The sequence below is a fragment of the Apium graveolens genome, chromosome 9 (assembly GCF_009905375.1).
Source record: "Apium graveolens cultivar Ventura chromosome 9, ASM990537v1, whole genome shotgun sequence".
Classification (NCBI taxonomy): Eukaryota; Viridiplantae; Streptophyta; class Magnoliopsida; order Apiales; family Apiaceae; genus Apium; species Apium graveolens.
Genome location: NC_133655.1, coordinates 77,236,464 through 77,247,998, shown reverse-complemented (window position 1 = coordinate 77,247,998; position 11,535 = coordinate 77,236,464). Strand labels below are relative to the sequence as shown.

At 33.3% G+C, this 11,535-nt stretch overlaps 1 protein-coding gene across 3 annotated transcripts; it reads right to left on the bottom strand.

Moving 5' to 3' along the window:
- Positions 1-241: 241 nt before the first annotated feature.
- LOC141682423 (carotenoid 9,10(9',10')-cleavage dioxygenase 1-like) lies at positions 242-11,353 on the bottom strand. 3 transcript variants are annotated; one of them, XM_074487112.1, is made up of 14 exons: positions 11,037-11,353; positions 8,982-9,052; positions 8,709-8,723; positions 7,378-7,489; positions 6,680-6,779; positions 6,455-6,517; positions 5,403-5,513; positions 5,144-5,328; positions 4,808-4,946; positions 4,242-4,359; positions 4,052-4,153; positions 2,031-2,282; positions 1,323-1,434; positions 242-471 (listed from the first exon to the last, which is right to left on the bottom strand). In XM_074487112.1, exons 1-14 carry the CDS (start codon positions 11,253-11,255, stop codon positions 442-444), a joined length of 1,629 nt encoding a protein of 542 aa, XP_074343213.1. In that variant the 5' UTR covers positions 11,256-11,353; the 3' UTR covers positions 242-441. The 3 variants fall into 3 exon arrangements, with proteins under 3 accessions (XP_074343213.1, XP_074343215.1, XP_074343214.1); XM_074487114.1 differs by lacking the exons at positions 8,709-8,723; positions 8,982-9,052; positions 11,037-11,353 and adding an exon at positions 8,641-8,672; XM_074487113.1 differs by lacking the exons at positions 8,709-8,723; positions 8,982-9,052; positions 11,037-11,353 and adding an exon at positions 7,784-7,905.
- Between the last annotated feature and the right edge of the window lie 182 nt (positions 11,354-11,535).

The window sequence follows — 11,535 nt, the reverse complement described above, 5'->3', positions numbered from 1 at the left end:
TTTGAGCAAATGAGGAAAAAGTGGTTCTGGAATAAGTGTTCTTTTTGCCTCCACTCTAAAGTAAAGAGGACAAGAAGATTTTAGGAATAATATGAACTGTTTGCTAATAGAGGTTATGGAGCCTTAAAGTATCCTCTATTATCACTTCAGAGATTAAAAACCAACAATCTCTGCCGAGGGTAGCAACAAAAAAGAAGAAAAATGCAGAAATTGAGACAGTTATTAACTTATCATAGTGAAATATGTCGAACTCCTTGTGCCTTTACTATACAAGTAATTCTTGTATGTTTGAATTTTGACAGGTACAACACATAGAATTTGTTCTATATTGCTTATAAACAATCCCTTTAAAGAAACAGTTATTACACTAAATACTTATACTATTAGGTATACAAGTCACATAAGCCAACAATTTGCTGCAAACATCAAGCTTTAGTGATTCTACAGTTTGGCTTGTTCTTGAAGTTGTTCCTGTTTAGATAAAAGACAAACAGAGGATAAGGTCCCCATTCGTATTTGAAAAATGGTAAACATAGCTGCACAATACCAGGATGCTATAAAGACGGCTATTTTGCCAATTTAAGTTTGTGAGAGTTAGTCCGCTAATGTAGAACTGCATATATCATATTTTGACATGGTAGCTTGTAAAGAAAATTACTTACTCAAGTATCCAGTAGTAAAGTCATTTGTTCTTTAGTTGAGATAACAAGACTGCATAGTTTAGGCAGGAACTAGGCCACCGGCCCGTAACTAAATAAATTGAAAAAAGAATGTGGTTTAATTGTTTTTTGGTTATTCCATAGGTTTAGGCGGGTGTTTGGCATATCTGAAGAAATCAACTTGGATATCTGATTTTCTACAGATATCAGTATCTTTGTTCTTCCTATTTCTTGGTAGAATAACTGAAACTAGAGTACGCAATCTAAGGTGGTGCTTATTTTAAAGTAATGGGGATGCAGATGGGCATGAAATGTATGATGCAACGATATTTAAAGAAATAGAAGATTTATATATATGAACCCAAATTTTAACTTGTAAAAAGGAATGAAGCGAGACATATATATGTGCATGCATATCCATAATTACTTTAAATCTTATTCCGTTCCATCCAGGTAAGCACAGACACTACTCTTTGAGAAAATAGTAAAATTTTAGGCCTAGTGCAATATTCCATATAATTAGGTCTGCATAAGCTAGAGCTTCTAAAATGCTCCAATCAACTTGTGAACTACAGTAGGTAGCTAGATTATTATCTTTTTTATTTTCTTGAACTTGGATTATGATACTTTGTTATATGATTTTTATATTACTAAACTACTGACCTCGGTCACAAAAAAGGCATGGAATCCATATGGAACTCTGTGGGGTAATTCAACAACTGCAACGGGATCAGGTGACATTGTTTTTGCATCAATTACATTTGCTGCTGATTTTCTGCGCACACGGCCAAAAAAAAGGGATCAGCATACAGTGTGGTATGTGAGAAATTCATTTAAACTTTGTAATTAGATAAAAATAAATGGCCTCTGGAACCACCGTTGCTAGCACCTGTTTAATTCTTAATGAACACAGATAACAGTAATTTCTTGATCAAGAAGATTAAAGAACAATATTACTAAATATATTGAATAAGCATGACGAGTTACTAAATCTTCAAATGTCAACTAATTGTTAGTTCAGTTGGACATTATTGAGCAGGCAATCCTTTTTATCTTAAAACTGCTTGACACTATGTAAATAGATATTGTAACATGTTACAGAAGGGTGTACATTTATCTGTTAGCAACTTACGGTGTATAAATTACCAAGGTTAAAAAAAATCGAAGAAAAGAAACATCTCTTTTTTTCCTTTTTGGTTTTCACTTGCATGAAAAGGCCTTTGCTATAAGCATTCATGTATAATTAAATCCAACAAAAAAGAAAGAAAGCCTCCCTAACATTTAAGGTCAGTACATAGGTTTAGTAGAAAACTAAAGAAAAAAAGTTGACAGATATATTCTCAATGTTGTTAAAGAGGGACAGACAATTACCCAGTGTTCTCATCATGTAAAAAATGAATCAAGTAGCCATCATCTTCTTCAGTAGTAGTGCCTGGCTTGCGAGGGACAAAGATGGCCTCTGAACCAAATATACCAACGCCGAGATCAAAGATACCTTGTACATTTCCTCCAACTTCCAGACTTCTTTTTCCAGTCTCTGGTTCCATGTGCAAATCAAATTTGACAATCCCGGTGACCTTTGCAATGCTATCCAGTATAGTTCCGTATACATAACGTTGTTTCCTAAATTTATCAAAACAATTTAAATTTCACCTTGACGCTTAAGGAAAGAGTAAAATAATAACGATTAAAGGATTTTCATAGATATCAGATTCTAAATAAGGCCATGTAAGCATATAAGCATCGCCAACATGTTATAATAACTACACAAAAATATATTAACAGGCTGTGGTAATTTCTTAAACATTATTCCACCCAGTGCTTTTAAAGGCGCGCCGAAGCGCACGAGGCACAGTGAGGCACACCATTAAGCGCATAGTTCTTACCAAGGCGCAGCGCCTTCAATGAGGAGCGCGCTTAGAACCCTGAATCGTGAGGCGCAGAGAGGCGCAAAAAACAGTCAAAATAGTCAAAATCAGCCCTAAAACCCATACTTGTTTTTAAGCCCAATAACCATAGGTGTTTAGAAATTCATGTTATCAATAATAACAAACGAGAAGACATATCCTTGCATAAATATGTATATTCTACTTCTTTTCTTCTCAGCAAAGCTGTGTGTATCATGTGTATATATATAGTTTTAGATATATATATATATATATTATTAATTATAGAAATATTTTGTGTGTATATCACGAACTCAATGCAAGTCATGAGTTTCGGCGGCCCACTATGTTAGAAGGAGTTCGAGCTCACCTTTTGATCAAATACCCACCTAACAAGAACTCGAGCTCAACTTTACACCAGAATTTCTGACCATTTATCTATTAAGAGTCGAGATTCTGGCTTATTTCTCTTTCAATCCGGACTCATATCTTTATTTGAATTCGAACTCACCTCTTTAGCGAAAATTTCAGCTCATTTTACTAATATTTTGAAGGTGGAAAATACATATGAGCATTTGTGTGTAGGGTTCCCTCTCCGTGCTGTTCTTGGGTTTCGACATCTCGATTATATATTATCATATTTTCAACAATATCTCGATTCAGTTGCCGATTTCAAATAGTACAAGGGATAGAGCAAATCCTTAATTACTGTGTGTCTGGTGTTAATTGTAATCAAGAGAAAAGGTTGCGGCTTAATCTTGGATGTGGCAACAAGTATGAGTTTTTTTTTTGGCCCGGAGACATTGAGAATTAAGGAGGAAGATGGTTCTTACGGCATAGGTAAAAAACATGGGTCAAGGTATTGGCCCGCTTACTTTTACGTACTTTTATGTATCAGTGTATATCACTTAATACCACACACATATCTGTGCATACACAAGCCGGGGGTCTTTTGAGAAAACCTCTTCATTTTTTGGAATGAGGATAAGGCTACGTAAGGTATACCCTCCCTATACACTGTCCTAGACGGTATTTACTGGGTACGGTTGATTGATTGATTGATATTGTGTGTATATACAATTATATATATGTATATATTGTGTATATTCTTACGGTTATAGTGTTAGACATTTATATTATATTTGCTTGTTCTTTTGTGTTTCGAGTTACATACTAATATATATATATGTATGAAATTACACCGTAAAGGAGCAATGACTACCGGAAAAAGTGATAGTAAGAAAACTGATCCAACATGGAAGTTCCTTTAAGTTTCATACTGCTATTTGTGGTGTTTTTGCAGAATTATATAATAAATAATTCATTTTCTAAATAAATTCGTTTCATTTCGATGGGGCGCGTGCCTCGCCTAGCGCCTCGGTGCGCATTTTGCCTTTAATAACATTGATTCCACCTTTTCTCTAGAATCAGTAACCCGTTACATATAATCATCTTCAATTATTTTTTTTAATGAAATGAAAGAACATGAACAAATTTAGCTCATACCTCCCAGTATAGCTCTCATTTATTCTAGGGAAATCAACAGCAGATGCTGAAAGCTTTTTCTGTGAAGCTAGACCAGTCTTCATATTGAATCTCATCTCAAACCTGAGAAATGTTTATAGTCAGTAGCTGCTACCCTAAAACACAAACTGGTATTTTACTACCAAAATATATACAGAGACGAGATCCTTACAATTCATTATTAAAATTCTCGAGCTTCTCTTTCATACTCCCATTAACCATATCTAAGTCTGGATTCTCAAGGCGGCAAGTAATTAGAACAACTTCATCTCCTTCCTCCCAAGCATTGGCTGGTAAGAGAAAGTGTCAAAGAAAATTACCTTGTCAAGCAAAAAGAATCACCGAATCCAAACAGTGATCTCCTTCAGAACTAATATATTTTCTTAGTCGCCATGGAACATCTATAATGAAATGATTTCATGCTGATACTTTAGAGAAGATATCATAAAACATATAAACTGCAAATTCCTTTTCCCACAAAATAAAAAAAAACAAATAAACCACCACAACAAGAAGTTCAGTTTCATATACAGAATATCATTTACTAGAATATGATGTCCACCAAAATACTTCGCAAAACATTCACCAACCCACTCGGACTACAAGTATGCTCTTTGTTGAAGATAACATGCGAACATAACTGTTGGTGGCTTGGTGCAATATTATGTGCAGTTAATTATAACCTCCAATACAAATTTACTTATTACTACAAGATTAATCAAGAACTTGGTGCCTCACCATTGTGAAAAATGAAGCAATTTGGGAGCTCAAACCATTTAATCAGCAGCTCATTCTTTGCATACCGTGGAAGAACACCAAATCGAGCCTTTTTAGTCGCATCAAATGTGAATATTAGCTTCTTTTCCTTGACCATTTCCTAAATATTAAAATCCTTGGTAAGTCGACCTCAATTGCTCAATAACCATTTTAGTGAAGTTGAATCAGCATCACACTATACCTTATGGCATAGAGAGTGCAGTAAAGTAAACTACCATATACTCGAGGGACTTCAGAACATAATACATTAGTATCACACAACAAATGTACATAAAAAGTATAAAAAAAGTCCTGAACCTTGGGTCTGAAGTACAAGGGTAGGTCCATTATAATTGCATAATTTTCAGTAATGGCAAAGTCATGCATCATTATAGGGTCTGCTAATGTTATTGGCACCGGATCATTCATGAAACCATCCTTGGAAATCACCCTGTATGTTATATACGGAGGTGCGTGTGAATAGCCAAAGGTAAACATTTCACCTGCAAGCAATTACATTGTTATTAAACAAGTATTTTAAAAAAAAACTCATTAAATATCTGGGGAAGTTTTTTACCAGTATATGGGTCGACCTTTGGATGGGCAGTGAAAGAATGCGTCAACCTTTTGTCATAATCCAGCAATCCAAGGGTTTGTAAATCTCCATCTTCCAATACTTTAATGGCATCTGCAGACAGAAAATAGTAGGTGATTCTTGTTCTGCACCAAATATAAGTGCAATAAATTGATGTGCAATATTGTAAAGTGAGATTAAAAATGACAAGGTAAACCCATGCATCATCATCTTGCACAAAAAATTGAATCATGTAATTATAATAAAATCCGGGTTAAAGAGAACACATTCATTTTTTACTTGACAAAATGTGATCCTGGATGTAATTGATTACATAAAATCTATTTCAGGGCTATTACTCATAAAGAATATTTACCTTATACATAAAGGGGGAAGAAGGTGGAGCCAAATGCGCACCAGATTAAAAATGATACCAGACAAAATCAATGCCATTACAAACAATGGATAGAGAACACAAAAATTGCACACACATTTCACAATGTAGATCAGAAACTTCATACAACTCTACAATTATTGAAGTAATTTTTTTTAAAGAGAACGCATTCATTTTTTATGCAATAGCTGCATACTTTTTCTTATAAGGGAAGACATCAAGTTACACTAAAAGCGCTGAGGGAGGGTTCTTCTTTGTTAGGAAGGAGCCCAGGACCTTGGGAGGTATACGAAAACGAACATATTATTTTTAAGTATAAAAGCCGACGCCTAAAGAAAAAGACTAGAATTTTTTTATTGTGAATACAAACTTACTTGGCAAAACGTGATCCTCAATGTAATTGATTACATAAAATCTATTCAGGGCTATTACTCATAAAGAATATTTTCCTTATACATAAAGGAGGAAGGTGGAGGCAAATGTGCACCAGATTAAAAATGATACCAGGCATAATCAATGCCATTACAAACAATGGAAAGAACACAGAAATTGCACGCACATTTCACAATGTACATCAGAAACTTCATACAACTCTAAAATTATTGAAGTAAAATTTATACACGTTTTCTATAAATGAAGCATAAACGGGCAGATAACTTACATGGTTTATCGGCTTCTGAAAGAGCTAAGAGTTTTCCATGATGATATATCATAGCCGTGTTAGCTGCAAGACAGTAGATGAGAAAGTCATTTCAGATCCTTCCATTTATTTCCCCATACATCTCAATATGATAAAGAACGTTTTAGGAAATATCTGTTCGATAATCATAACTATAGTTGACCCTCAAAATAAATGGCCTTTGGATCACAATCTTGACCACCTTACCTGTTCCATTTCCATATGACATATCCAGTACTTTCAACTTTCCTCTGAGCATTTGCATATTGACCATAAGTAATCCAAATAGTCCCTTGAGATCTCCAATCTGAAAATAATGTAGCAAAGGCATGTGTGTGCACATCAAATTAGAATAATAATAAGTTCAAGATAAACAAAGTAATCAGATATCAGGCAGAATATGTTAGTGACCAAAAACCTTAAGGTGTTTAAATCTCCTTTAACACTACCCTCACTCAACCCAAGACCCATCTTTGGATTTTAGAGTAGATGACTAGGAGCCCATGAGCATAACTATAGTGTACAGATAAGTTATTTGAGAGTATATGTGGAACCAGGACTCTAAATGAGATCACACAACCAATCAGTATTGGTGGAACCAGGACTCAAAAGGCGATCGCAGAACCACTCACCACTGGTGGAACTGGGACCCAAAATCGTGATCATACAATCACTCAATAAAACTTTAAAACTTCATCATGTGCTGTGCTCTGACACCATGTTAGTGACCCACTCTCCCAACCCAAAACCTTAAGGTTGTAGAGAGAGCCACTCATTCGAAACAAAAAAACTGCTCGCATATCGTTCTACAACTAAATCGGAAACAATATAAACCAAAAAATTACCATTTAAAGATAAGTGAGAAGAAAAGTGTAGAGTATTGGATTCTGTTTCTTAATTGTTACCTTCATAAACTTAGCTCCTCCAAAGGTTTCCTCTTGTTTCATACGAGATGTCCTCACATAGCGAGAGACATAAGTAGCTTTTCCATCTTTAATGCGCAATCCATGAATCATGCTGCAAATCATGAAGGACAATACACCAATGAGCTAATGTTTTTAAACAATTCCTTACAGTGTCTCGCATGAACTAACAACCTCATCTATGTGTTCCATTCAAATAAAGTAGTAACATAAAAATGCATTCATGTTTAATGGGTAAGGTATAACTATGGTTTGACTGCTGGGAGAGGGTGATGAGCACACTTGATTTTAAGCCAATGCTTTGTTAATTTCTAATCTTTAACACAAAAATTAAAGTAGAAACAAAAAATCTTAGTAAAGCATGCCTTGCAAAAGGTATACTTCTTACCAAGATGTAGAAAATGATCTTAACAAGTCCCACCACCAGCCATCTAGGCAACATTTATTTGCAACAATATTAATTCTCGGACTATTTATTTGCACTACATTTATCATACAAAATCCTTAACACAATTACATGAAAGATATCAGCACCTTAACAACTTTTTCAAGGGAAACTATTTATTACAACGGAGAGGTTGATATAATTTGAACTAAGAACTAACTATAAATATAATTCATCCAAATATTTTTGAGGATTAAGGATGGTAAAATAAGGACAAATAGCAAACAATCCATCCATTACAATCTTGCAAACAAAGATAGCCTTGGCAAGTTTGGACACCTAGGTAACTCACTCATTATAATGTCATGAAATGCATGATTTATTTATCTAGTTAATGCAAACAAGTTGAAAGAACAAAAAAAAACACTTTTCAATGGAGTACATACTGCATCTCCATAATGGTATTATCTGATATTAAATATATAAGATCACATTAAGTAGCAAACTTTAAGAAACTTTTGACAAGAACGCTTTTCAAAAAGAGTGCATGCACTAATATCTCTTAACAACTTATCGTCTAGCACCTACTGATGACTAATTGCATATTAATTTTTAGTGTAGCTTCAGATCGGAAAGAAATCAGATACTTATTCTGACTATCAATAAGGATGTGCTCTACATTATTATCATATATTTATATATTTTACTTGCTGTGATTAGGGGGGGATAGCCGGTCAAAGTATTGTTAAGCGAATGATTCAATATGTTGCCTCAGTACGTTATTGCAATAATTAAAATCAGTTACAGTTATAAATAGTAATCAAGATTAGATTAATGCAGAAAGGATCATAGATTCTAACACTAAAATTCCTTTCATTCACACTCGAGAAAATAATCTATTAATTTCCATTTGAAGAAGGAATCTCACCCATCTCCATCAAACCTGCACAGTAGAATAATGACAGTAAGTATCATCCTGAATTCTTTTTTATAATACGCAGTTATTAAAAAATAAAAAGAAGAATCATAGTACAAGCTTAGCCTAGAAAATAAGAATCTTGGTAGAAGACCGGCATCACTGATAGACATACATATAAAAGACTAAAAAGCTGACCAACTTCTAATCCATGTTAATAGAGGACACTACAAGAATGAGCTTTGCAGCTACCATACGAATTAATTCTGAAGAGCAAGGATGTACCAGTGATAGCCAGCAACAGGGGAGAATTTTGGATTCGGACCAACCCTGACAAACTCACCATTCAGACACTCCTGCAATAAATATTTAAATATCAGACACTAAATAAAACACATTACCAACTCCCTTCAACTGTGAATTTTGGGTAATCCTCCAGCCAAAGAATAGGATGCAGCAAATTACATTCCAATTTCTTAAATATTGTTTCAAGAAACATATAATATCCATCACTAATGCAAAATTAACGCAAGATCCACTTACAACCTATAAGATACTAATTTCTATAATTCTTTCACTGGTACATAAACTTAGCTTAAATTAATTATACAACTTGTCAAACACAGATGACATTTCAAAGATTAAAAAACTGGAAAAAACAAACTTCTACACTATATAACTATATGTAGTTAATAATTATCTAAATATGTAGAGACTTTCAACATAAGAAATAATAGTAGATAGTCACACTATGAAGTTGAGCCATCTAAATATAATAATAGGTTTAAATAATTCAAACCAATACAAACTAATTTAATAAACAGAATCCACTAAACAAAGATATAAGTTAAATCGCATAATTAAAACAAAAATGACAACTCATAATCCACATATAAACAATTCACCAAAAGTACATATATATGGGTGGTGGCCCTGAATGTCACTTTGGGGTGAAAAATGGTCCAAAATGTCACTTCAGCAAATAATGGTCCAAAATATCACCTCAAGTCTTGAGGCTCAAGACACTACATGTAGCGTTTAGGCAAAAAATCCAAAACACTACATCGTGTAGCGTTATGCACCTTTGACCTTTTTTTATTTTTTTAAATGTGTAAAACGTGATATCAAGTTGAGTTTTGAAACCAAACTCTACATTATGTAGTGGTTTGGTCCCAAAACACTACTTCATTTAACATTTTGCACATATTATTTATTTATAAAAAATATTTTTTAATCAAATAAAAAAGTTTAGAGTTCCAAAAAAATAAATTGTTTAATTTAGAATTCATTCTTAAATTATTTAATTTTAATTTAAATATTTCTAAAACCCAAAAGAGAATTGATAAACTCTAAAATGTTAAAAATTATTAAATTATGTTACACCCTTAAATTTTAAAATTGTTTTATTTAGAATTTATATTTTTTGGTTACTAGGCCCTAAACCCTAGATTAAACTAGGGTTTAGGCTCTAGGGTTTAGGGTCAACCCTAAGGTTTAGTGCCAACCCTAAATCCTAAATCGGTGTATGTTTTATTATTTTTTCAATATTTCTAAAACCCAAAAGGGGATTAGTGAACACTAAAATGTTAAAAATTGTTAAATTATGGTATACTCTTAAATTTTAAAAGTAATAAATAAAAAAAATATCGAAAACGTAACATTAAGTGGTATTTTTAGGTCCCTAAACAATACCTCAAAAGAAGCTCATAATAACTAAAAAGTCAAAAATCAATATAAACATTACATGAAGTAATGTTAGGCTATTAAAAATTAAAATAAAATAAAAAGCAAAACGCTACATCGTGTAACGTATTGGTTTGTCTTCCAAACGCTACACGATGTAAAGTGGTGAAGTAACATTTTTGGCCATTTTTTCCGAAAGTGGCATTTTGGACCATTTTTTACCTCAAAGCAACATTTTAGTCCATTTCTCCCTATATATTCACCTTCGCCTCTCATCCACTCAATCAACTTTTATCTAAACACTAGCCTATACACACATAACATTATATAAGTTTAAAATAGAATGAAACAATATTAAACACGATTAACTCATTTAATCAAACATATGTAATATTAGTTCGCAACCATATCATTTAAGATATAAAACTCACTAAAAGCACATATACTGTTCATCTATTTAACTCATTCCCCTATCAAACTTAAAGTAAAATTTTACAAGAAACAACATAAAGTAAAATTAGTGAGTTAATAATTGACTAGAAACAACATAAAGTAAAATTACCGCATATACATAGACTGTTCACCAATTTTGCTATATCGAAGTTAAGTTGAGTCGAGTTTCGAGTTTGAAATTTACTAGAAAAAGGCTAAAATTACCGGAAGACTACCGATAACAGGAAGATGAGTAGAAGGAGGAGTCTCCTGAACAGGAGCAAAGTTACCGGAAAGCCAGTGATGAGGAACAGAGGAATCATACATGTATTTAACAATCAAACTCTCAATCCAATCAATTGCTTTTGATGTTAACCCTTTGTTTGGCTTTGGATTTACTACTACTACATCTCCATTTCTCTCCACTTCTTCTGATATCCCCATTTTATTTTTAGTGTGTGTTTTGGAGAAGTTTGTAGAGATAATTGTTTGTTTTAATCTGTTTGGTTAATGAATATCTGCCGGCCACGTTTATGCGTTTGAGTTGTGCGCCTTGAATTGTATGTACTAACAGCCAATTTTTTGTGGCCAGTTTTTATTGTTTAATTTTTGGACTGGGTGGATTTTAGTTTTTATTACTGGGTATCTAAAAAGTTGATCACACATAATATTTGTTACAAATAATATTATACTTATAGGTTTATACCGGTGCCATGGATAATTT

Coding starts and splice junctions, on each gene's coding strand:
- LOC141682423 (XM_074487112.1), bottom strand. CDS start 11,255: ATGGGGATATCAGAAGAAGTGGAGAGAAATGGAGATGTAGTAGTAGTA. Junction 4,360..4,807: donor TTGCTTCATTTTTCACAATG/GTGAGGCACCAA, acceptor TTCTCTTACCAG/CCAATGCTTGGGAGGAAGGA. Junction 472..1,322: donor ATGCCTTTTTTGTGACCGAG/GTCAGTAGTTTA, acceptor TTATCTAAACAG/GAACAACTTCAAGAACAAGC.